This window comes from Megalobrama amblycephala, linkage group LG10 (assembly GCF_018812025.1).
Source record: "Megalobrama amblycephala isolate DHTTF-2021 linkage group LG10, ASM1881202v1, whole genome shotgun sequence".
In the NCBI taxonomy this organism is placed as follows: Eukaryota; Metazoa; Chordata; class Actinopteri; order Cypriniformes; family Xenocyprididae; genus Megalobrama; species Megalobrama amblycephala.
In genome coordinates, this window is record NC_063053.1 from 16,285,235 (window position 1) to 16,308,353 (window position 23,119).

The 23,119-nt window shown below is 39.4% G+C and overlaps 1 protein-coding gene across 3 annotated transcripts in view; it reads left to right on the forward strand.

The window, feature by feature from the left end:
* Positions 1-6: 6 nt before the first annotated feature.
* Positions 7-23,119, forward strand: part of bcl11aa (BAF chromatin remodeling complex subunit BCL11A a) — a 62,290-nt gene continuing 39,177 nt past the window's right edge. The window contains exons 1-2 of one of the 3 annotated variants that reach the window (XM_048204939.1): positions 7-260; positions 12,636-12,971. In XM_048204939.1, coding sequence (XP_048060896.1) covers positions 12,743-12,971 — 229 coding nt within the window. In that variant the 5' untranslated portion in view covers positions 7-260; positions 12,636-12,742. Of the gene's footprint in view, positions 261-8,479; positions 9,207-9,241; positions 10,013-12,635; positions 12,972-23,119 lie in introns of those variants that run through there. The other 2 variants (XM_048204937.1, XM_048204938.1) reach the window with 2 other exon arrangements.

A 23,119-nucleotide genomic window follows, 5' to 3' on the forward strand; every position in this document is an offset into this window, starting at 1 on the left:
TGAAGAAAATCTGCACTCTCTGATAAAAAATAGGAATCCTGAGGAGATCGGGGCTTGTTGTTATTCGGCTGGATATTATATCACAGTGGGTTTATAAGTCAAATATCAAAATATAGACATTTGTATACACATTATTTTAAGTTTTTTTTTGTTACCAAAAAGCTACTGAACATTTCCACCGTCACTAGCCTGGACAAACAATTCTTTAAACAAACGATGAATTTTTTTGACAGCAGGCAGAATCACGTGACCAACGCTGCGTAAGTACATAGTACAACAAACCCCATGAAACGAAGTCCTTTTTTTAACATATGTGGGATTATCGATACTGAAACTTTATTTGGACAATGAAAGTGATGTAGGCCTAGGCCTAACAAATAATGGACATTTGACTAATATTTTCTTTAACAGAAATAAGTTGCAGAAATGTTCTTCTGTGGAAAAATAGGCCCTCGTAGGGTCTACTCCCCTATATTTAGTAGGTTTTAACCCCTTTGGAAGGAATAAGTTCTTATTGTTTATAATATTGTCAGTCTCTTATAGCCCTACTGACTAGGATACGTTTTTGTCTATGTTATAAATCAGATAGCCTATCTGTAATTTTGGAGGCATGTACTGCCTGTGGCCTTCTTAAATTTTTATGTACCGCGAAGACTTCACGGTGAAGTGAAAGATTTTAAATAGTTTGGAAATGGCTTTAAATTCCCTTTCAGACTCATAAGTCTCAACAACCTTCCTTCTGAGGGGCTCAGGCTTCCCAGACCCCCAAATATGCTTGTGTTGGGAACCCCCATCCTTTAAAAGGCAGCTTTATATTTTTTGTTGTATAAACATCCAGTTTATACTGTGATAAATTATTTAATATTATAAATATAATATGTGTAAAATATTAAGTTTCTATTTAGTTGCATTAGCCTGTTTATTTTCAATCTAATTTATTTATTTTAATCTTCATTATTATTTTAATTATTTTTAAAATAAATCAATGTATTGTAATCATATATTTATTTTAATAATTGCATTTATATGAATCTCATTTGCATTATTTTTTTTTAGCATATTTTACTTTATCTACTTTATTATTTTATTTAACTATTTATTTTGATCTTATTTCTATTTATTTATTTGTACTTTATTTATTTATTTACTTACTCTAAACGTTTTCACAGACTCGATAACACTCCCTTGAGGTCTCTTGGGGGTCCCCGTACCCCAGTTGAAAAAGGCAGCATCTACTCCATTTGATGTAGTAATAGTTTTAGTTAGATTCGAGCTTTAGCATATGTTGTGATTGAGTCGATTAGACACAAGCCAGGCTTTGGCAGGATAGCTCCAAAGAATTAGTGTGCCGTGCGTAATCGCTTATCCACAGCACCATCTAGTGGCTCAATGCCATGGCGCGATGACGTCCAGCAGCTCGCTAATGAAACCCAGAACAGGAAATGTTGCTTGAGAGTTATTTTACTATACCCAGTACTGTTTTATTGTGGTATATGTTATGTTTTGTACGTTGTCACCATAATATATCAGCCTGCATACTTAGTGTATGAATGCATAAGCCTATTTTTTTTTTTTTTTTTTTTTACATAGAATGACACTTTTGCTGTATTCTATTTCACTTTATAGTGCAAGATTTTTTTATACCATTCACGACTTGACGACAGATTAGATAGTTGAATGAAATAATAATAATGGAAAAATGTATTTTATATAATATTCCAAAGTTTTATACATGATAATGTTACAAATTCATAACAACTGTCTTCCAGTGACTTGAAGACTAAAAAAATCTAAAATTCTATCGTTAAAAATTAGTTGTTGAGTTATAACGCTCCAAATGATGTTTATAGGCTACTGGATCTTGTATTAAATGTGTAGAAAAGCCGCACAGCTTGTTAATCAAGCTTTCTGCTGCATGTGCTCTCACTGACATTCTCAAATCGTTATATTTCACTGTGTTTTAACACCCTTTTCCTTCAAAACCACGTTGGTCAACATTTCACCATTCTTATGTAGCTAGTGTAATGTTGTCCTCCAATGCTGCATTCGATTGTATAAATTCTGACTTTAATGCGTTTTTATGGCCATGTATGTTATTGGCTAATTTAAGACCAAGAAACGACCACAACGACATTTTCTTTATTAATTATGTCTTTAATATTTTAAACACCATTTCAAATTTCAATTATTATATTTATTTTCAAAAACATTTCAAGAATACTTTATTTTAGATGGTCGGAACCGCATTTACAAAGAAAATGAATGAACAATGACACTGAATAAATGAAACATTACACAAAATCACTTTAAGGTAAATGAACATGACTCAGATAAATGCAATACGATACAGGACAATATTATATTAGGAACCACTGTCTTTAATTCTGTATTTCAACATGGCAACACAACACTTCTTTACTCACAGAGTAAAGCCTGTTATGATTTCCCTTTCTTTTCTTTTCTTTTCTTTTCTTTTCTTTTCTTTTCTTTTCTTTTCTTTTCTTTTCTTTTCTTTGCAACATGTAAACAGCTGAACGTGTTCCTCATTCTCTTAACCAAGGAATGTATAGGCTATGCAACATAGCCTCGGTGTAGAGTCTGCAGGAAAGCATTTATTAAGCAGAATCAGTTATCAGAAAGATATTGTTATTTTTAGCTGGTCATCCCGCTGTTTGGTATAAAGGTAAACTCTTCAGCAGTATCGTGAGCCGTGAAACCAGTGTGTTTCCTGAGCATGTCTCCCGTGTTTAGCTCATTTAATGGCAGAGTTTGTGTATAGCAAGAGTTGATTTCGTGTAGTCGCTGTCCATGGTTCTGAAGCAATTATAACGACCAGAATTCCTCAGTCTGATTAAAGTGAAATCAATTCAATCAACTTGCCAAATTATTGCTGGATGTAAGTGGCAAAGATATTCGGACCAAGTTTTTATTTGCATATACAATGCATCTCTGATTTATGATATTTGAATTTTCGTTCTTTGTATATCAAAACTAAACTGACTGATCATGTTTATAATAGTTCAAGTGGTCGAGATTCTTCATTTTAAGGCTGTCGTTGGAGGCATGAAAAAACAATGCAACGCAGTGCAATGAATGCTTAATACAAGACGCGTTTAAATGACAAAATTTAGGAGAGATTCTTTAACGTTTGCCTTGTTTTGGACGATATGCAGAATTGATGTCTAAAATAATTATAAAAAGCTTCAAGGAATCTTTCATACGAAAATGTTATAACTGGGACCTTTTCATTTTCATGTCTTATTATAACTAAACATTATCATCCTCCTCTTTGTCAAGAACAAAAACAATAATAATTGTATTAAAGTAGCCTAAACCGTTACGACCTTCTCCACAATATATCGTCACACTGCAGTGCGTTTAGCTTTAACAAATAGCCTATAATAAATAGAATTAGCCAGCTGTGCAAATAAATAGCAAACCATTCTTTACAAGTAACTCACCTAAAAAAGTATTTCAAATATGAGGAAAAGAAGCTTCACAGTTTAATGAAGAACCTGATTTCAGTTTTAAATCCCAAACGTATATCGTGTAAAAAGTTGTTTATATATATATATATATATATATATATATATATATATATATATATATATATATATATATATATATATATATATTTTTTTTTTTTTTACTCAGTTGTGTTTATTCTAATATGGTATAAAATCAAGTCATTCACTTCTCTCAGTACGTTAATTTCTTTTTGTCAAGACGAGAGAAATTCCATGTCCTCATCATTCTGAACACCAGAGGGAGCCTGGAACACGACACATTGCTTTAAGCTCTGCATCTCCCAAACTCCACGAATCATGTCGACCATCAGTAACCTCTTTAATGACTCCAATGTTTACCCTTTTATCCCGCTTAGGCCATATAATTCACTTTTATTATTAATAATGACATGCTTATCCTGTTTATTTTGTTGCGTTTTGCACACTACAGACAAAGTCATTTAACTTATTTAAGCCTATAGCCTATATCTTATGTAACGTACCAGTGTTAACAACACGGGTTATTGTAAAAACGTTTATTTCTTCGATGTCATTGATAACTAATTGGAGGAAATATGGCAGCAATTTATCCTTGTGGATTGGACACTCGCTTACTGTGATGCAAAAGGGGATGTGAGCTTTGTGTTGTCGTTTTTTGTCGGCCTGTGTGTAGATGTGTTGAATATCCCCTCTGCCTTACTGTTTCACACATTTTACCTTAAGCTCAACAGATAAACGACTATAGTGCTTCCATGCATCATCATATTAATGTAAGATTAACAGTATAAACACCGACTGGCATGAACTTGTGAAGCGCGTCACCTTGAAATAACAACGATTACGCAATAATATTTCAAGGATGTGTTTCACTTTGTCTTTTGTTCTATTAAAGCGCTTTTTAATACAATAATTGTAGTCTTTATCTTACAGCATGTGTCCACATGTAGGCTAGTCGACTCTTAGGGGTAATCAGATTTTCTCTGTCTTTCACTCACACGCCGTTGCTTTTTGCAGAAGAACCAGTACTCACGTTTATAATTTCGCCCACAGAGACGTAATCCCTTTGATTATATCTAATACCTGCCAAAACCCAGATGGCATGCCCACCCATCGCTCGGTGTGATAATGCCACATTGTGAAATCTAGCCATTAATATTAATTTTCAGTCTGCGAATGTGCCTGAACTGCTGAAGCTTAAAATTCCTTAAAGAAGGCAAGACTTGACTTACCAGGGATTTTAAGAGCATTCCCATTTCGCCTCTCTCCGTCCTTTGAGGTAAAACTTACATTCAGTGGGATATGTAGACTTAAGGTGGTCAAAGCCTTTCACAGTCGACACCACAAGGCCTATTCATCTTACGGTCAGTCTGATTTATTGTGTCAAATATTTGCAACACTGGACAAATGAAGACGTGTTGTTTGCACCATTGTCTTTTGTGGAGGTTTCTGTGCTTAATTTTAGGGTCTTTTGTGCGAATTAAATATGCTTTGGAAGAGAATGGACGGAGACAAAATAATTTCGTTAATAATGCTCGCTTTTCCTAGTGACATTTTACATGGTTAATTACTCAACAGCGATTCGCAGAGCCTGTCCCAGAGGAATGCGTAAGAGGATAATATCATGATTACATCCATATCTGAGAGATACATGCCATTTAATTTAGAACTATCAACAAGGCAAGAAAAGCGATTTATTTCCATCCAGGTGGGTCAGTGCATGGCATTCACTCTCTATATGTACATCAGTCCAAACTCTACTTTTGGCATACACAAAAATCTGTTTGAACCAGAGAGTATGGAGAGATCTTAGCATATACTACATCGGGCAAATAAATAATACGGCAAACATTTTTTTTGTTTACTTTTTTATTTCATTTTGCCATTGTCTCTGTATTTGAATTAAAACAATAAAACGGGGCTCAATTCTCAGTACCATATCTGCACTTTAGTCGCTTAAGAAAGTTTCCATAAGAGTAAATGTGCACTTTTTTAAATAAGAAAAGACATTGTGCAACAATAAAAAAAACTTTGCAATTGATATAACAAAATAGAAAAATTAATAAATAAACAATTTGATCGAGTATGTAATTAACAAAACATTATCTAACCCAGAAGAATGCACACATTTTCTTTTTCTTTTGCATATTAGTTTGTTTAGCACTAAATAACACGAATTAGTCTACTAGTCGTGTTTACCAGACACTTTGTTTATCTATAAAATGCTCAATAACCAGTGACAGCTGTTCTTTGAGCATTAAAATCGAAGTTTTAATAAATCTGGCAAGATAATGTATTGGAATATTGCCTGAAATCTGTCACGTTTGCAATTGGAATACATGCGGAAAACCTACTGTTGTAATAATAAATAAAATACAACCAGAAAGACACATAATGAGCATATCTATCCTGAAAGGTCTTTAAAGATAAAGTTAGGCAAAGATAAATCAAAGCACTAGCGCGCGCACACACTCTCTCTCTCTCATGCGCACACAAACTGCACGCGACGGTTTTTACTCAGTGCTAATCTCTCTGGTAAACCATAGATGCCAATAAAGCCCCTCTTTCAACATGACATCAGCGCTGGACAACAGTTGCAGGAAAACAGATCTGCTGATGAATTGCCAGAGCTAGTGGGAAAATGAGAGGAGTGAAGCATGAACAGGGCGTTGGGCGTTGATTTATCGCATAAGCCCTCGGTCATTTCCATATATTAAAATGTGCCCAAGGGGCCAGTCAGTCAATTTCCTTGAGCCACTACCCGTGGAAGGCAAGCACATGGCCAAAAGAAATGTAACTGTCTTGGTTTTTCCTTCTCTGACCTATGGATCAATATTATTGTCTTAAATAGTGAAAGAAGGCAGCATTTTAATAAAGTGATCTTATAGCAACAGTCATAGGTTTGGTAATCTGGTTTTTGTGTCATCCACAGGGCCTCGCGCATTGAGCTGAAACGTTATTTTAAGCATGAATCTGTCATCGCACTTTCCTCTCACTCTCATTTCCAATCGCTTCCTCTGTCACTCTCTCACACAAAAGCACTTTTTCTGTACGCGCCTGACCGTGCATCGGAGAGATGGATATTGCAATGCATTTAACGTCTGGCTGATTTATGATGGGATCAGTCGCATTGTCATTTACATATTGAGATTCTGTTTGTACGCGGCGTTTTGTTGCTGTCTGATAGCTTCCATTCCTGAAGGAGGTGTAAACGCTCCGTTTGCGCTGATCAATGTCCGGGACAGACTTTCAAGAAAAGTAAAAAAAAAAAAAAAAAAAAAAAAGGCGGTCCATTAGCCAATGGCCTGAGTGGGCAGGTGCCATGGTTAGTGCTAGTGAAGTGCACGAACGTCCACCAAAACCTACACAACGATCGATCAGTCAAAAGTAAACGCTGTTTCCAGACCAATATTTGCTATTCACGCGCGGGGATATATTCCCTTTGATTTTGTGAGGAAAATTGCATGCAAACTAAGTTTTCATAATATAATTACGGTTTCAAGAAACCTCAGGCTATTTCCCACAACTTTTAAGTTCATTTCGACAAAGTAATTTTTAACGAAATATTTAGAGCGAGGTTTAACAATGCAATCCTTCTGTGGGACGCATGAAATACAGAGCACGATCCCTAAAGGAGAGGTCCTAAAGGAATCCGTGGTGCATTTCTGTCAATCACGCTGCACGATCGCAGAAATATTAGACACTTAAAAATAAAGGTCCTAGTTAGAGACAAAAAGTGTTTTGTTACTTTTTATTACCCAGAAACCCGTCTATGCTGGTGTTTTATAGCTTAGCTTTTATGCAAATAATCATATAGCCAACCCAAGAATCCATGTTTCTTAGAATAGCCTATATAGTTCTTTGCTTTTAAATAATTACATGTTGTTGTTGTTTTAAATTGCTGTAAATGTAGCTAGCTCTCTTTGTGCATGCAGGAGAATAGTGCGCTGAAACTAAATCAAAGGCTTTATATACAAAATTCAGATCGATGCGGTGCTTTTAATCATATGCACTTGTTGAGAACAATGACCTGAAAAGCATCGGATCCATTGGCATTCCCAGATAGCCCTCGCGCAGAGTTGACCTTTTTACCCAGCGCAAACCTGACTTAACTTTCGCGTAAAGAGCTGACACCTCGCGCCGAGGAAGAAAAAAAAAAAGAAGCCCCACACACACGCACCGAACACAGCGATCAGTCTTGGTCCAGAAACAAAGATGTCAGCGCATAAGCCTGCAAAGCAGTTTGACTCACTCGCTCGCTCGCTCACGGGTCACGTATTATCTCCAGCATTCGAATTCAGTTCCGATCGGTTCCCTATTGAATTGTGCCTTTTCCCCGCAGACTGTCACTTGTTCACGCAGCCTCTGCTTTGAGTCTCTGGAGCAGTCGCTATAGTCTAGTCGTACTTCTACTAGTTCGCAGGGGTGTCTCTCTCTTCCTCCCACCTCATGCATTGAACTAGCTTGTCATCGCGTTCGCTTATACGCTTCATGTCTCTTTAATTTCAGATGCATCGGCGCTGTTTACAGCATCTTTATATTTCTAAATCCACGCGGCGGTTTACTGACACCCCCCTCCTCCTCCCAGTCGCCATTCTCTATAATCTGAACACATCTGAAAGTTATTACCCCGTCCCCTTTCTTTCTAGTGGGCTGCTCCCACAATCTATTCGTCAGTGTGTTGTTATATTTTTACAATTACACTCTTGTAGTATTTAAGTCCCACCTACATCGCTCGCAAAGCGCGCGAGCTAGTATCCTATCCCGCTCTACGTGATGATGTCCCTTAAGTTTTTCTGGGCTTCTGTTCTGGAGGAATGTGGCAGCGCACGCGGCGGTTGAACCCACATGCCCCGACTCGGAACCTGTCTGTCCTGTTCATGCAACCCGATCGTGTCTCGCCGAAAAGCAGCTTGCGCGCTACCTCTGACTGTTTGACCAGGAGTTGAGTGACTGTGTTTGAAGCACCATCAGTGTCCACTAGGAAACCTTATATGCGAGGTCCCTCTCCCCTCTCTTTGTATATATAGCATGTCCGGCCCCCTTGAATCTCCTGTCCATTGGCTTTTCGTGCTCTGTTTTCCTGCGTCCACCCCCAGCGCTCGCGCGCGCGCGCACACACACACACACACACACACGCCGCAGCGCACATTGCTTTCATTAAGCATATCTCCCCCCTCTCTCTCTTTCTGTGTGTGCGTGTCTCTCGCTCTCTCTCTCTCGCCTCTTGTCCGGCCCCCTGATCTTTCTGTCCATTGGCTTCTTCGGGTCTATTTTTCATGTCCAGCCCCTAATGAGTGTCCATTGGTTTTGTTATTTCCACTCCCTCCTCCCACTCCACGGCTTTGCCCTGCCCATGTTCTGTATGTCTATGTCCATCCATCTCCTGACGTTCAAGTTCGCAGGGACGTCACGTCCGCACTTGAACTTGCAGCTCAGGGGGGCTTTTGCCATTTTTTCATCTCTCTCTCTCTCTTTTCAAAAAAGCCATGACGGCTATCCCACAATCCATCTTCCCTGCGCCATCTTTGTATTATTTCTAATTTATTTTGGATGTCAAAGGCATTGATGAAGATATTTTCTCTGGAGTCTCCCTTCTAACCCGGCTCTCCCGATGTGAACCGAGCTGAAAGCCACCACCAACCACCATGTCTCGCCGCAAGCAAGGCAAACCCCAGCACTTAAGCAAACGGGATTTTTCGCGTAAGTAAAGACAAATATATGTTGTGCCCGTTCCGTTTACCTGTTTTTGGCTCCGTTCTGTAGTGTTGAGTTGCTGGAGAGGAGCGTAATTCTCAGCGAAGACACACTGGACACTGGACAGCGCAGATCAAGTGGACTTTAGAGAAGAGAGCGCTCCCATCTCTGAAATGCCTTTACGCGCACCTTCGTCCGCCGAAATGCCAGAAAAGTTTGCTTTCCATCGCTATACTTGGAGAAGTTCGTGCCGACTCTGTGTTTAGGCGCATATGTCTTGGCTCTCGTGCCCTAGTCGCTTTGACCACTTAAGAGCAAGCGCTCACATATACCGGACTGTGGTGGGTATATGCACGCTTGCTTTCTCTCGCTTATTTACGCTCACATCTCGTGGAATGTCCCGTAACGCTGTCTGTCTGTGATTCTGGGCAGGATTTCCCCCCTCTCGCGCTATTTTTGGAAGATTTTCAAAGAGTGGAAGTGAATTTTGATTGGGAAAAATCTCGTGTCCGACTGTTTACAAGCGCCGCGTGCGCGTACTACCCACTGCCAGCAAATAGAGCACGCATAGTCGCCTGTGTGAGACTAACGTCGCAGAGAAACCCGTCTGCATATAAAATCTGTTTGAATTCTAATTCTTAAGCTTTTCTTACATTTGAAGGAAAACGCGATTCTGATCTACTCGTTTGGGCTTTCGCTTAAAAGCAGTAGGAGACGATTTTACGCTACGCTCTTTGCCGTTCTGAGTGCATTTACAAGGATAAATTCAATTTCACGTAGGCCTGATTTTGTCTTAAATGTCGGTGGCAAAGGTAAGACGAAACCTGAATGTGATGCAACTATTTAAGATACAAGTGTATCGAGAAAACCAGTCAGTTTTGCTCGTTTTTTTAAACATTGGCTACATTTGTAGCCTACTGTTAGGCTACTATTCTTAGAATTATCCTTAGAATTATTTATTTCACTCTAAACATGTCTTGAAGTTCTGTGGTAAGTTACATTTTTGTAAATATAGTGTACTTTGTATTTTATGGACCTGAAAATGCTGTCAGGAAGACCACGAAACGAAAACGTTTTAGCTCCAGGCTTTTAGATATTTACCTATTCATATCGCAAATGTACAGTTACAAAAGCATTAGTACGCGTTTTATTAGATAAACATGTTTGACACAAATCCCGAGTTGTTGTAACATTGTAAAGTATCGTGTGACATTATTGGGTTTCCACACACAGGCTGTGGGATCTCAGCGCGGGTTACTCCGTGTGCTTGCTGCTGCTGTACGTGTCAGAAATCCACCGCTAGGGGGCAGACGACGATCATAAACTAGACTCGAACCCGATCAGTTTCACCGCTATCTTTATCTATATTTGACCATATGTTAGCAAGAGCGAAACGTATTGTATATGAACTGGTAACAGTTTTTTTTTACCCCGTCCTGACCTGGCATGACATGTAGAATTTTTATACCTTGTATTTTTTTTAATAGATCAAGTAAACTAACAAAGGAGGATCAGGCAGTACAAATAGACCAAATGTCAATCACGATAAACTTTGCCATCTAATTCATAATTACACAGATGGCAGCTATTTGTAAAGTGAAAGAGACACTATAACGAAGGAGCTGTTATTGCAAACCTTTTTATTATTTTATTCAAACCCAGCTTTAAAGGTCCACGTTCATACACACAGAGATAGCCTACTTTTCAGAGAACTATTTGAAAATATTACCAATTTGTGGCATTAAGCTTCTTTTGAATTTAGACATTTGAATTGATTTGAAATATACAAAAATATTCTTAGTTTTAAAAACAGTTTAAAATTTAATATCGTTTTTATCGCCTGCGCTGAGTGTAGTGGAATTTAAAACAGTTGGGAAAACTCAATGTGATTCACTTTCCACAGTTTCCACACTTTCTGAGCCAACTTATTATTATTTTTTTAAAATAATTGTCTAGATTGTCGAATGTTCCTTTGTAACATATTTACAGAATCTTTGTTTATTTATACAAGGTCAGTCGTATAAAGTTCCTTTAATATAATTCAAAATATGCATATGTATACGGATATCTTTAGATTGCAGCTGCGATAGTAAAACAAGTATATACTTGTTATAGCTAAACTAAGTGTCGAATATATTCTGCTGTTTTATTGTGACGCATTTGAAATGAAATATATATTTTGTAACTTTATAAGCTAATACTCGCTCGGTATTATTAAGTCATGACTGAAGTTTTGCATATATCGATTATCTCTCTGTTTTATCACAGTCACACATAACTGGACTAGTTCTACAGCTGTTATCATTACGAATTTATTACGAATCAATATCACTATGTATCACTCTAGGAATGAGAATTAAAATAGTTTGAGTTCACTTTTATTCGCTTAGGCTTTTATTTATTTGAGCATTTAAACTTAGCAGAAAAAAAAGTGGCGAAAGCATTGCTCCATATAGAAGGTTGAATTATCACACTTCGTCTGTGTTATTTCATGTGCAAATGTGTCGGATATTTTCCTCATAAGTACGTCTGGGAGTTACTCCACATCTGCCCCTCAATAGCTGCCCCAGACAGGGCTGAAGTAAATTTATCCGACCTGCACATGATCCCAACACCTTTTTATCAAAATCTGTACCAATCATCACCCACTAAAATTAAAATCTATTTTTTGATTCTCTGTGGTTTTAGGTTCATTAAAGCATGAAATTGGCAGCTTATAAAGAAGGTCAAGATTCTTAACCGTTAGGAAGCTAGTGTAACCTCTGCGCAAAAGATTTCACTAAACAATCATTAATACCTGCATGTGTGTGTGTGCGTGTGTGTGTGTGTGAACCTTATAGCTAACTTTATCGTGAGGGGAAAAAGCTAATAGTCGTTACTGTGTGAAGTATGTATTACTGCAGCTCTGACTGTGTTGGGTTTGCTGGATATCTACACGTGTTGTCCATGCAGTCATTTCACGATCCAGATGTGTGTATGGTTGAGTGAAACAAAGAGTCAGACTGAGATGAATTTTCTGTAGTTATAGACACATATGTTAATGCACCAAAAATAGATATAGCACAATTATATTGCTTTTACCCTTATATCATAAAAAATCAAATGTTAATAAGATGTCATGCCCTTGCTAATTTTATGTTTTTGTACTTGTTCATTGAAGTTTAACTGATTGTTTTTTTTTTTTGTGTTGATTATTATAATTATTATTTTTTTTTATAACTTGTGAGGTAATTACATTTATGGATCTGAAATTAGAAACTAAATTAAAATGGTGGGAGTTTGATGTGGAGCATAAAATGAGTATTTTTTTTCTTTTTTTGTCCTGATATATATGTGCTCCCTCTTCTTGACTGCGTTCATTACAGCACCCAGTCTCTAATATTCCCTCTGCTTTTCCTTCCCTCTGTGTCGCATATGGATTCTTCCTGTGTGCAGCCGAGCCCCTGTCAGCCGTGGTCTCGGAGGAGAGGCAGGAACAGCGCGGGCTGGTACAGGTATCTCCAGAGGGAGACCAGGACCTGCTCACCTGTGGCCAGTGTCAGATGAACTTCCCTTTGGGAGACATCCTTATTTTCATTGAGCACAAAAGGAAGCAGTGCAATGGCACTTTGTGCATGGACAAAGCAGTGGATAAGCCCCCCTCGCCCTCGAACGCTGAGCTGAGGAGAGCGTCCAACCCCGTGGAGGTGGGCATCCAGGTTACGCCGGAGGATGATGACTGCTTATCGACGTCTTCTCGAGGAATCTGTCCCAAACAGGAAAACATTACAGGTAACCTCATCCAATGTGATTTTTTTTTTTTTTTTTTGAGTCTGTGTGAGGAAAATTTGTGGTGGAGCTGAGTTGTTGTGTGGGCCACATATCGTAGACACATGTCCTTCCTCCGTGGGGCGTCTCGTTCGCGGCTCTGGAGACGTATCAGAGTGCTGAATATTTAAAAGCTGTGGGGCAGGAAGGGGAAGGGGGTATATTCAATCAAACCTCAGAGTGAGAAGACCAAAAGAGGAACCAGCATTACTTCATAGAGTACAAAGATAAAAAAAAAAAAAAAAAAAAAAAAACACATTTAAAATCTGATTTATTATCTCAAGATCATCTCTGCTTGGAATCAAGGATCTCCTTCAGTTGGACTCTGTGGGATTTGGATAATTAAGCTCAGATTCGAACCGTAGATCACACATTCCCACCACCGTCTGTATGCTTCGGTTTAGCACATTTGCACTTTATGTTTTTTAAATCCTTTTTCTCTGGTAACTCGTCATTCACTCCCCATGAGGCCCATAGTGGCAGACTTTGACTTAAAAGTTGCAATTTTGTTACCGGCCGCCAAAGTAGAGTGCAAAGGGTGTGTTCTAAATGGCTTGACGGGCCGCTCATCCCTACAAGAGGGATTGAGAGGGGGAGATTTTGGCACTGGAGGGGCGGTTCGAAGAGTCCTTGCTGTGACAGGAGAGGCCATCCCCCTCGGTGTGTGTCCACAGACTCATGGGAAATGCCTCTCTGTGCTGCACAGCCTCTCTCATGTGGTCTCGACAGATGTATCTTGATTTCGTTGTGGGTTCTTGCACAGCCACATCTTATCCGTATAAATGCACGCCTGCACATTTTCACTTTCTGTCAAAAAAGGAAAGGAAATGGAAGGCCGTTTGGTTATTTTGGTTTGTCAGGGAACAATAATACAACTCTAATTATTTGTTTTAGTTTTGTGGATGTGCGTTTTAATTAGAGGTTGACTTGCACTATATAAAACGCAGAAAATATAGTCATAAAAAACAGCAAACAAGATAGCTCCTAATTTCCACTGTAAACAACTTAAATAAAAAGAGAAAAGAAAACGCTGGAATCTTATAGCAGCATAAGTCTAATCTTCCTTAAGCTGAGCGTTAAGTGAAATTAAGTTGTCGGCATGCTATTATGTGTCCGTGAGTGTCTTGGGCTGCTGGGGTGATTTTGAGTGGCTGTTTTTTAAATGTAGAAAATGTGAGAGTGAGACTTTCCAGTCTGTTTTTCTGGCCTGGCTTTACGTTTGGCCATTCTCTGGTCTGCCTCAAAGATCAGGTTCCAGGAAGCGTCTGGGTCCGGTTAGCCCCATCAACAGTCATTTGGACTTGACCCTTTGCTCTAGGCTAATTATCGGCGGCTGAGTTCAAGTATCAAGTTGTTTTCCAACAGTTCCCACTTGCATATTTTGAGATAGAGAAAATGTATCGGTATAGTTTGTGTGCATATAAAATGTGTACAATCATCTGCTGTGGAACACAGTGCTTTGCTATAGAACGTTTAAATTTGATCAGATATGGAGGCTGAATGGGGTCATTTGTGTCTGCTTGCCCTCTTTGTTTTAAGCATGTTGATGCAGTTTCAGCACAAATTATACAACCTTTATGCGAGCCGGCTATCGCACACGTCTCTTGTTTCTGTCAGTCGCTAAACTGGGTTATTAAACTCATTTACATCATAATGTATCAGGGTTCAGCTGATAGCGTTGGGTCACTGGTATTATGTGTGCTTGTTATTATTATTTTTTTTAAACAATTTTGTGGGAAGGACCATAACAGCTTCTCAGCATGTTACTGAATCTGCTGCCATGGCAGGTCAGACAGGGAAGAGATATTAATTAGCCATATTATAGACGATTTCAGACATAACACATTCAAGGTTAGTTATGACTGCAGCTTACTGTGAATACGTAAACTAGAATACTTTGTGAGAGTGTGCGTGTATCTGTACCTGGGTTAGAGGTGGGCTAGAACATCACAAAACTTCATTTAAAAGGGTGAAGGAAAGGTGACAGTTCAACACTTTTTTCACATATTCTGTTATTTATGTATGATTTTTTTTTTTTTTTTTTTTTTAAATATTCTCTATTATTTATTTAGTTTTTATATATTATTTTCAAGAAAAACATTTTTATATATATTCTTTCTTTCTATGAATTATTATTTTTATTTTGAATATTTATTTTTACATACTTTATTATTCATTTGATCTATTTTAAGAGGGATCATTATGCTGTAGTTCAGACGACCAAATAAGGAAATTGTTATGTGTGATGTAACAACTCCATTTCCATATAGAGCAGCTCAGTGTGAGGAAAAGCAGTACCTGCCACAGAGGAATGGACTTGCTGTGTGAGCATAGAAAGTGGCAATACACACGTTTGTGGCTGTGTATTACCCCAAATAGCACAATGTATCCTGGTGAGAGGGCCTTAGAAAGAGAAGACTGAGACCTTCTTCTCTCCCATGCTGTAATTTGATACAGACATAATGTATTTATTTAATTTTTAATCCCTAAATGAGATTTTGGAGCCTCATATTCCCTGAAAATGGCAAAAAATTAGACCGGTTGTCACAAAAGCGTCTAGTTGAATTAATGCTGCTCCCAGAGCTTTGAATACGCTCTGTTGATATAATCTGCATCGTGTCCTTTGCTTCACAATGTAAGACGTCTGATGAAATGTAAAAATTATGCAGAGTAACATCCTATGATCTTCTGTTTCATAACGCGTTGTCCAAAAACATGTCGATGGAACAGATTGAATTCGCTTTGGCTCACGATATGGGGCCATTTGGAGCTCTGAACTTTTTTTTTTTTTATCAAACGCTTTTCAAGACTCTGTCTTTCGCTATGGCAGCCCTTCAGAAATTATGACTGCTCTCCAATAAATCGGCAGATTAGATCGGACTAACACTGCCGCCATGCAGAACGGACCTCAATACAGATAATTGTTTTTTAAATGGCCTTTGCTGGGTGGGTTTTTAATGCCTCTAACTCTCCCGCTCGCTTGCTCGCCCATTTTGTCACTCTCTCCCTCTCTGCTATGCATATGGCTGTAGCAGTCAATGTAAATCAGGGGCATCCAATTAATATTGAATCAATTACACTGTGTGCGATTGTCTGGCATGTGAGCTGCCTGCAATTTTCTGTGCCAAAATGTGACCTAAATGAGTGGCTTAACAAAGACCCCAGCAATTTAAGCTTTTTTTTTTCCTTATTGTTTTTTTTCTTCTTCCTTTTTTAAATCGCATATTATCTGGAGCTTGACGATCTGTCATGATCATAATTATCATCAAAGCGCCCTTCTGGAGTTCAGCTGCGAGTGTGCTGACACTGATCGTTTTTTAAGAGGACTTGTGAGGAGCAGCGTTAGCTGACGTTCGGTCATCAGTGAGAGCTGAGGCTACCATGACAGTTGCTTTTATTTTCTAAACCGCCCCATGCAGCATGGTAGTGTGTGTTTCTGACAGACGTAATAGACGGCATGTGGAAATATGCATGTATAGTGTCACAAGATCATTTTATTTGTGCAGGTGCGAGTGTGTGCGCTGTCACGACTTAATATGGGGCAACACCCAAACCTTGCTTGTCCTTTTTTTACAATCAGGAAAATGAATTATCAGGAAGCGACAAAGAGACATGTCTTACCCGAGCGGCGATGGTGCCTTGGAAGCGGCTCTTTATGAATATGTATTCGAATTTGGGGAGGGGGGGGGTCTGATTTTCCAAACCTTTTTATTTCCTTTCACCGACAGGATTTCTTCACACACAAGACCCGTCATCCCTTTCAAAGAATACCGTGCTGTTGTATGCCCATGTGTGTTTGTATCTAGTCCCTGCATATGTGTACCATCTCCTGTCTGATCTTGGAAAAATAGCATTACTGAATGTGTGTGTGTGTGTGTGAGAGGTGTGCAGCTTTTCCAGAGGGATGAGGTGTAATAATAGCACAGAATGATGTTTAATTCTCTTGGAGCTGTTTTGCTGCATGTGGAGATGTGTCTCGCAGCATCCCTCGCAGAAACATTGTGATATTCTGCATCCTCAGGCTTGATTTGCATGATACAGTCGGCTCGGTGCTGTGGGGGTGGACGGCTTCCTTTCATTCGCCATTCTCATCTAATGGGCTACAGCACACATTTTTTGTCGGGTTGGGAATTTTGTGTTGCCTGGAAAAAAAATGAGAAAGGAGAATATATATTTTTTGTTATTTGTGCAATACCTTTTTTTTTATATTTGATTGAAATTGAGAGATATTAAAATGAAAAATGTATATTTTAAGTCTTAAAACCCCCAAAATCGTGTCCGTTTTACCTGTTTTTTGCACCAAAGCTGGCGTGCAAGGAAACAAAGGTATTTAGCAGCCAGACGGGCACTGCCTGGCACGGTGCCACCCGCTCCGTCTCAGTTCTCCCACCCCCGCACCCCTTCATACGCTCTTAGCACCCAATGACGCTCTCATCCCCCCCACCCCGTCCCTCCCTCCTGCAGACAATGGCATCGCCTCCTCCATCACAAGAGGAGAAATAACCAGCTCTCTCCTTTCTGTCTGTGCTCATCTCCATAATGCCACCTGATCATGCCGTCTTTCCTGGACTACCTCGAGCGATCGCTTTGTCTTTCCGCCGGATGTTAGATGAAAAATAAAAGCGCTCGTCTGCTCGATGTAAAAACGCTCAGTATCTGTTGTTGTTCGCAGGTACATGCAGGTCTAGAAGGTGTAGGGTTCGATTCGAGGTTCGTGAGAAGTGTGATTATGCCTCTGCGGAGAGATTTTGTGATCATTTTGCTGATATTCAAGCTCCCCTCTGGTCTGATCTCCTCATTTTATTTGTGCCAACATGTATGCGTGTTTTGTATGTGGGTGGACACGCACAGACCCACTGGGTCCTGTCGTATTGCAGCTCTCAAATTGTGTCAGATGTTTTAGAGGAACGTGTCCATAAAAATGTTTATGTACTACAAAGCATATTTATAAATCTCTGCGGATTACAGACAGCTTCTATAAACACAGATAGGAATGGTGCAGAATTACTAGGCCGTGTGTGTGTGGCTGCGAGAGGCCTATGAGTTTGTTTGTGGTTTTCTGCAGCCGTGCATGCGAGGTGTGTGTGTGTGTGTGTGTGTGTGTGTGTGTGAGTTGGCACTAGTACTGCAGGACATCCCTCAGTGGCCAATGCCAAAGAGAAATTGGCACAGAGCAGGGCTGGAGGCATCGGGTGGGCTTCAGGAGGGGTGTCCTCCACTACTCTGTTTACCTTTTACACACACACACGCTGTCAGACACATGCGATGGCCTCGTCACTGCTCCAGTGCTAAGCTAGTTCATTTGTTACTTCTGTCTTCTTTCCTTTTGCTCTATCCCTCCTGGTATCACCGGGCGGACACAACTCCACTATGAGGTCACCTTGACCAGCTATGCCCCCGCGCCAGCCGGGTCGCTCAATACGATCAATTCATCTGGGCTCTAATGGTTACAGATGGCAGGACTTGAGTCTCTACAGACACCTTGAGCGCTCAGTGTTTTTTTTTCTCCCTTCCTGTCTGTTTTGTCGCTCCTTCTATCATTCTGTCTCTCCTAATCTCTTAAGGGGGTCCGCTTTCCACCTGTAGGGAAGAAAACTCACAAATGAGATCGCTTTAGTATCTCAAAAGTTGCTCCAAATGACAGTGAGATTAAATTTAAATTTTTAGATTTGTGCTTCTCAGATTTTTCTTTGCAGAAAAAGACCCATGGAATCTCATAGAAGAGATTTCAGATTCGCTAAGAAATCAAGAACTGAATTATCTGAGCTATAGTTTTAATTTGATTTTAATTTATTCACATTCATTTCCTTGTTTGTATGTAAACAATTTGTGTTTACTTTTTATTTTTCCTAAATAATTTTAGCAAAACATCGGAGAAAATGTCAATTTTGTCTCAAATGTTCCTCCTAAAATTAGTTTATCCCTCTTCTTAAAGTTGTTGCTTGAAACTGAGCTATAAAAGAGCATGAGATTTTCGCTGAAATCTTGTGCTGATGTCTCAAACTGTGCTCAGATTTGCCAAGATACCAATCAAATGAGATCTCATTATAACTGAATTATCTGAGCTGTAATATTTATTTGATTTTAATTTATCCTACAATTCTTTTTTTCCCCCCTCTTAAAGTCATCACCTGAGCTATAAAAGAGCAATCTCTGAGCAACGAAATGTTCCTCAGGGAAGTGCCCTCAGATTTCTCACACAGGTGAAAACAGGATGTTATACACACTTTCTGATCTGGTTATGTAAAAAAAAAAAAAAGACAGTGTTAAGCAGGACAGGCCGTCTCTTGCAGGCTGGTGGATCGCCGTCAAATCCTTTCACTCAGACTTTTACTTAAAGCCACTCCACACCTCTCACCCATGTGAGGTCCTCCAGAACGTGCGTGCCACGACTGGAGCTGCTGTCCGTATCTCCCTCTCCGTGTTTGTGTGTGATTTGGGTGGTTGCCTGCTCTGCTCATGTTGGTATTGGGTGCCTGCCTAGTTTTAGTGGGTTGTAGTGTTTGTGTATGTGTGTGCGCACGTATTTGCGTGTGTGTATGTGGTTTTAAACTCCGCCGTGGTGACAGTCTGCAGACGCGTAGCGTGACGAGGGCTCAGATCTTTCAGAGATTAATAACGATTAATTTTTTTTGTTTAAAATTTATAGATATATAGGTAAAATTATTCATATGATATCAAAGAAACATGAAAAGCCAGCACATTCAAAAACGCATAACCAAAAAAGTACATAATGTGATGTTTTCGAGCAAATCAGCTCTTTATTGGACTGATAAGCTGATATGCTTGAAATGTCACATTATAGTATTCTGGTGAGGTTTGTGTGTGTGGGAGCAACAGTGTGCTTATTTTATTTTGCTTTTTTTTTTTTTTGCAACAGCTTAACAATACATTGATTGATTATGTTTATATGATTCTTATTGTGTTTGATATTGGATTTCTGGTTATTTACATAGTACGATAAGCTCGCTCTAGCTTTGTATGCGTGTGTGTGCGCTTATGTGTGTATACTGTATATAGATCCATACAAATGCTCAGAAATGTTCTGTTCTGTCAGTTCCAGTGCTCTGAATCTCTTCTTTACCGTCCTGTAGACCCATGTGGGTCACAACCCCTCACCTAGTGCAGGACGGCCTGTCATACTCTTTCCCCTCCTGCCTGCCAATAAGTTAATTGCTTTATTTTTAGATTTGAGTGGGCTGAAGCCACCCAGAGCCCAGCTGCAGCCTACATGTACTCAACCTACCTGTGACCACAGAGGCTCTAATATTTGATCCATGTACTGTTAGACATGGATATCAACCTTTCATTTCATTGATGAAGGCAAGGATTTGTTGTTCTATCAGCGCTCTGATCTGAAAACCTTATCTTGTTAGTATATATATAAGGAAAATCGAGTTTATTTCTCAGCGATATGGCTCGTTTTGTGTTTTTTTTTTTTATAGTATAAAACAATGAAAATATGACCTTTTTTGTCTTTTTGATATACAATACAATGTATTTGTATTTATTTTGGAACTATTTTGATTTAATTTAATCGCTTTCATTGTAAGTATAATGTCAGCTCTGCAATTTGCATAAAGAATGGAAAATTATTATGGCTCTATTTTAACAAATTATTAAATCTGCATTAAAGCTAGTTCTTTTATTACCGCTCTACCTCCTCAGACATTTGCTACCACAAATATTGAACTGCTTTTCAAATGATCATTTACTCAATAAAGCGGCAATTGCCAGAAAAGCGTTTCCTCTTTATGAATTAACCAATCTGAATGAGAGAGGACATAGACAAATAAAGATTTCGAAGAGTCGAATAAAGCTGAGAGCCAGCTTTGTTAAGCAGCCATTATTGTGTTGATTGGTCTCTGAGCTCACACCTAGACCCTCACTAGCCTCCGTCAGGCCCACGGGGCTCACATACTCGCTTAGACACACACACGCTGGGCAGCTTTTCCTGTTAACAAACTTGAGGAAAATGGTGCAACATCTACTCGTAAAAACATGTGCTGGTGACACACACAGAAACACACACACACACACCGCTACTTCCTGACTGAATCTTACTGATAATTTGCTCAGGCTCATTTGAATTTTAAGCACTTCTTTAATCTTCAAAGCCTAAATTGCTTTATGAATATGCATGGTGTGGGCAGACTTTAGTTCATTACCTAGTTGTAAATTCTAATGACCATTAGGTCTTCTCAGTAATTGCCAATTGTTTTGCATTTTTGATTGGCCTATTACCATACGCATTCTGAACACATCAGCACGGCCTGTCAGACCTTCTGCAGGGAGCTGTGTATGAGAAAGCATGCGTGTGTTTGTAAGTGTGTGTGTGTGTGTGCATGCTTACACAGGGGAGGGGGTGCATTGGAAAAAAAAAAGGAAAAGAAGCAAAGGTATAAATTGCTTCTGCGCTTTGCTTTTTTTCATCCTGGATTTTGAGCGAGAAATGGAGGATGTAAATGAAAGCAGCATTTTGTATGTGAAGATTGAAAGTTCACCGGGAGATTTGACATATTTAATTTACTTGATGACTCTGCACACCCTCATTAATGCACTTTGCATACAGCGGCGCACTTAATCACTGCTGATCAGCCCCGGCTCAGCCCGCCGCTGTAACACACTGCAGAGATAGCATTGAGAGCCTCATCTAACCACTCAAATTACACACACACGGAAGACGATTCTACCTTCTGCATATGACAACATTCACACATTTTTTTTCTGCTCCAAACCTACCGTAAACCCCCTTCCCAACGAGGAAGCAGATGTTGAGCACACCCCCCCCCCCCCCCCCCCCCCCAAACACACACACACACACACACACACACTTGCTGGGATTCAAATGCTAGTGCCATTTTCTGAGAGTGATTTGTCTTACTAAGTGAGGCTCTCTGTTAACATGCTGAGGGAAATTAATTAAATCTTTCAGCACGTTGCGTGTGTCCCTCCACATGTGGACATGTGGCTGTAATGGTTCCAGATCTCAAACATGCATTCGTACAGTCGGAGCCCATATGGAAATACACACGTAGGGACGCACACACATCTCAGTTTATGCATTTCCCAAAAGAGAGACTGTCATGTGTAATTGAACCAGGAAGAGACTGAGAGTGGGCTTGTGGACAAAAAAAAAATGTCAATCAAATAAATGCATATTATAATGCATATTTATGCAATTAAATGAAGAGATCTGAAATGAAAAAAACTTAAAATAAATTATAATAATTATAATAAAAATAATAAAATAAAAAAATAATAAAAAAGGGAAATCATTTTTCTTAATATATATATATTTATATTGCATATTATGTTTTTCGTTTCCTTTCCTTTCTCTTCTCGTCTGTTTTTGCCAAAAATGCTTCGAGGGAGCACTGAAACCTACATTGCAATGAAAAAGAATTCTTAATCAGAGAAAAAGTAACTTGCGTACGGCTGCACGGTTCATTCCTCGGACGGACACGCTGGTTTCGGGAGAGGAGGGGGGAGGAGAATGGACTCGGGCCGGTGGGACTCGGCAGGCACTGTTTCCTCCGGACTCCTTTAGCCCTACCCTGGCTGTGAGCACGCTTCAAAGTTGTTAATATTCAGCTGGGAAACCGTATCCAGAACACAAATAAATTATTAAGTGCATGAACTTTTTAGGCAGTAAGATGAACTGATGGGGCACATCTGTGAGATCCAGGGTCTTTTTTTATTTGTGTGTGTGTGTGTAGCGCGGTGTAGTATGGGTTTCTTTGCATGTATGCGTGTGTGTGTGTGTGTGTTTGTGTGCATGTGCGGAGTGGATCTGCCCTTTCCGACTTCCCAGCCTCTGGTCTCCGGCCAAGGGCATGCATAATTGATTCCACACGCGCTATCATTTTCTTGATGTAATTGCCTTAGTAAGATATGATGAAATCTAATGGATAATTTATCGTCTCAAAATGGGTAAAGAAAGAACGAAACGGCTGTGCATGTTTAGGGGAAGAGCGTTGGCTGTCCGTTTGACTCCATCCCGGGCGGCACATCTGATCTCTGTAATGCGGGTTGATTAGTTCTCTTTTCTCCTTGATTAGCGGACTTAAAAAGCAAATACTTTATTAGTCTCTCCATCCTGAGGTCTTCTC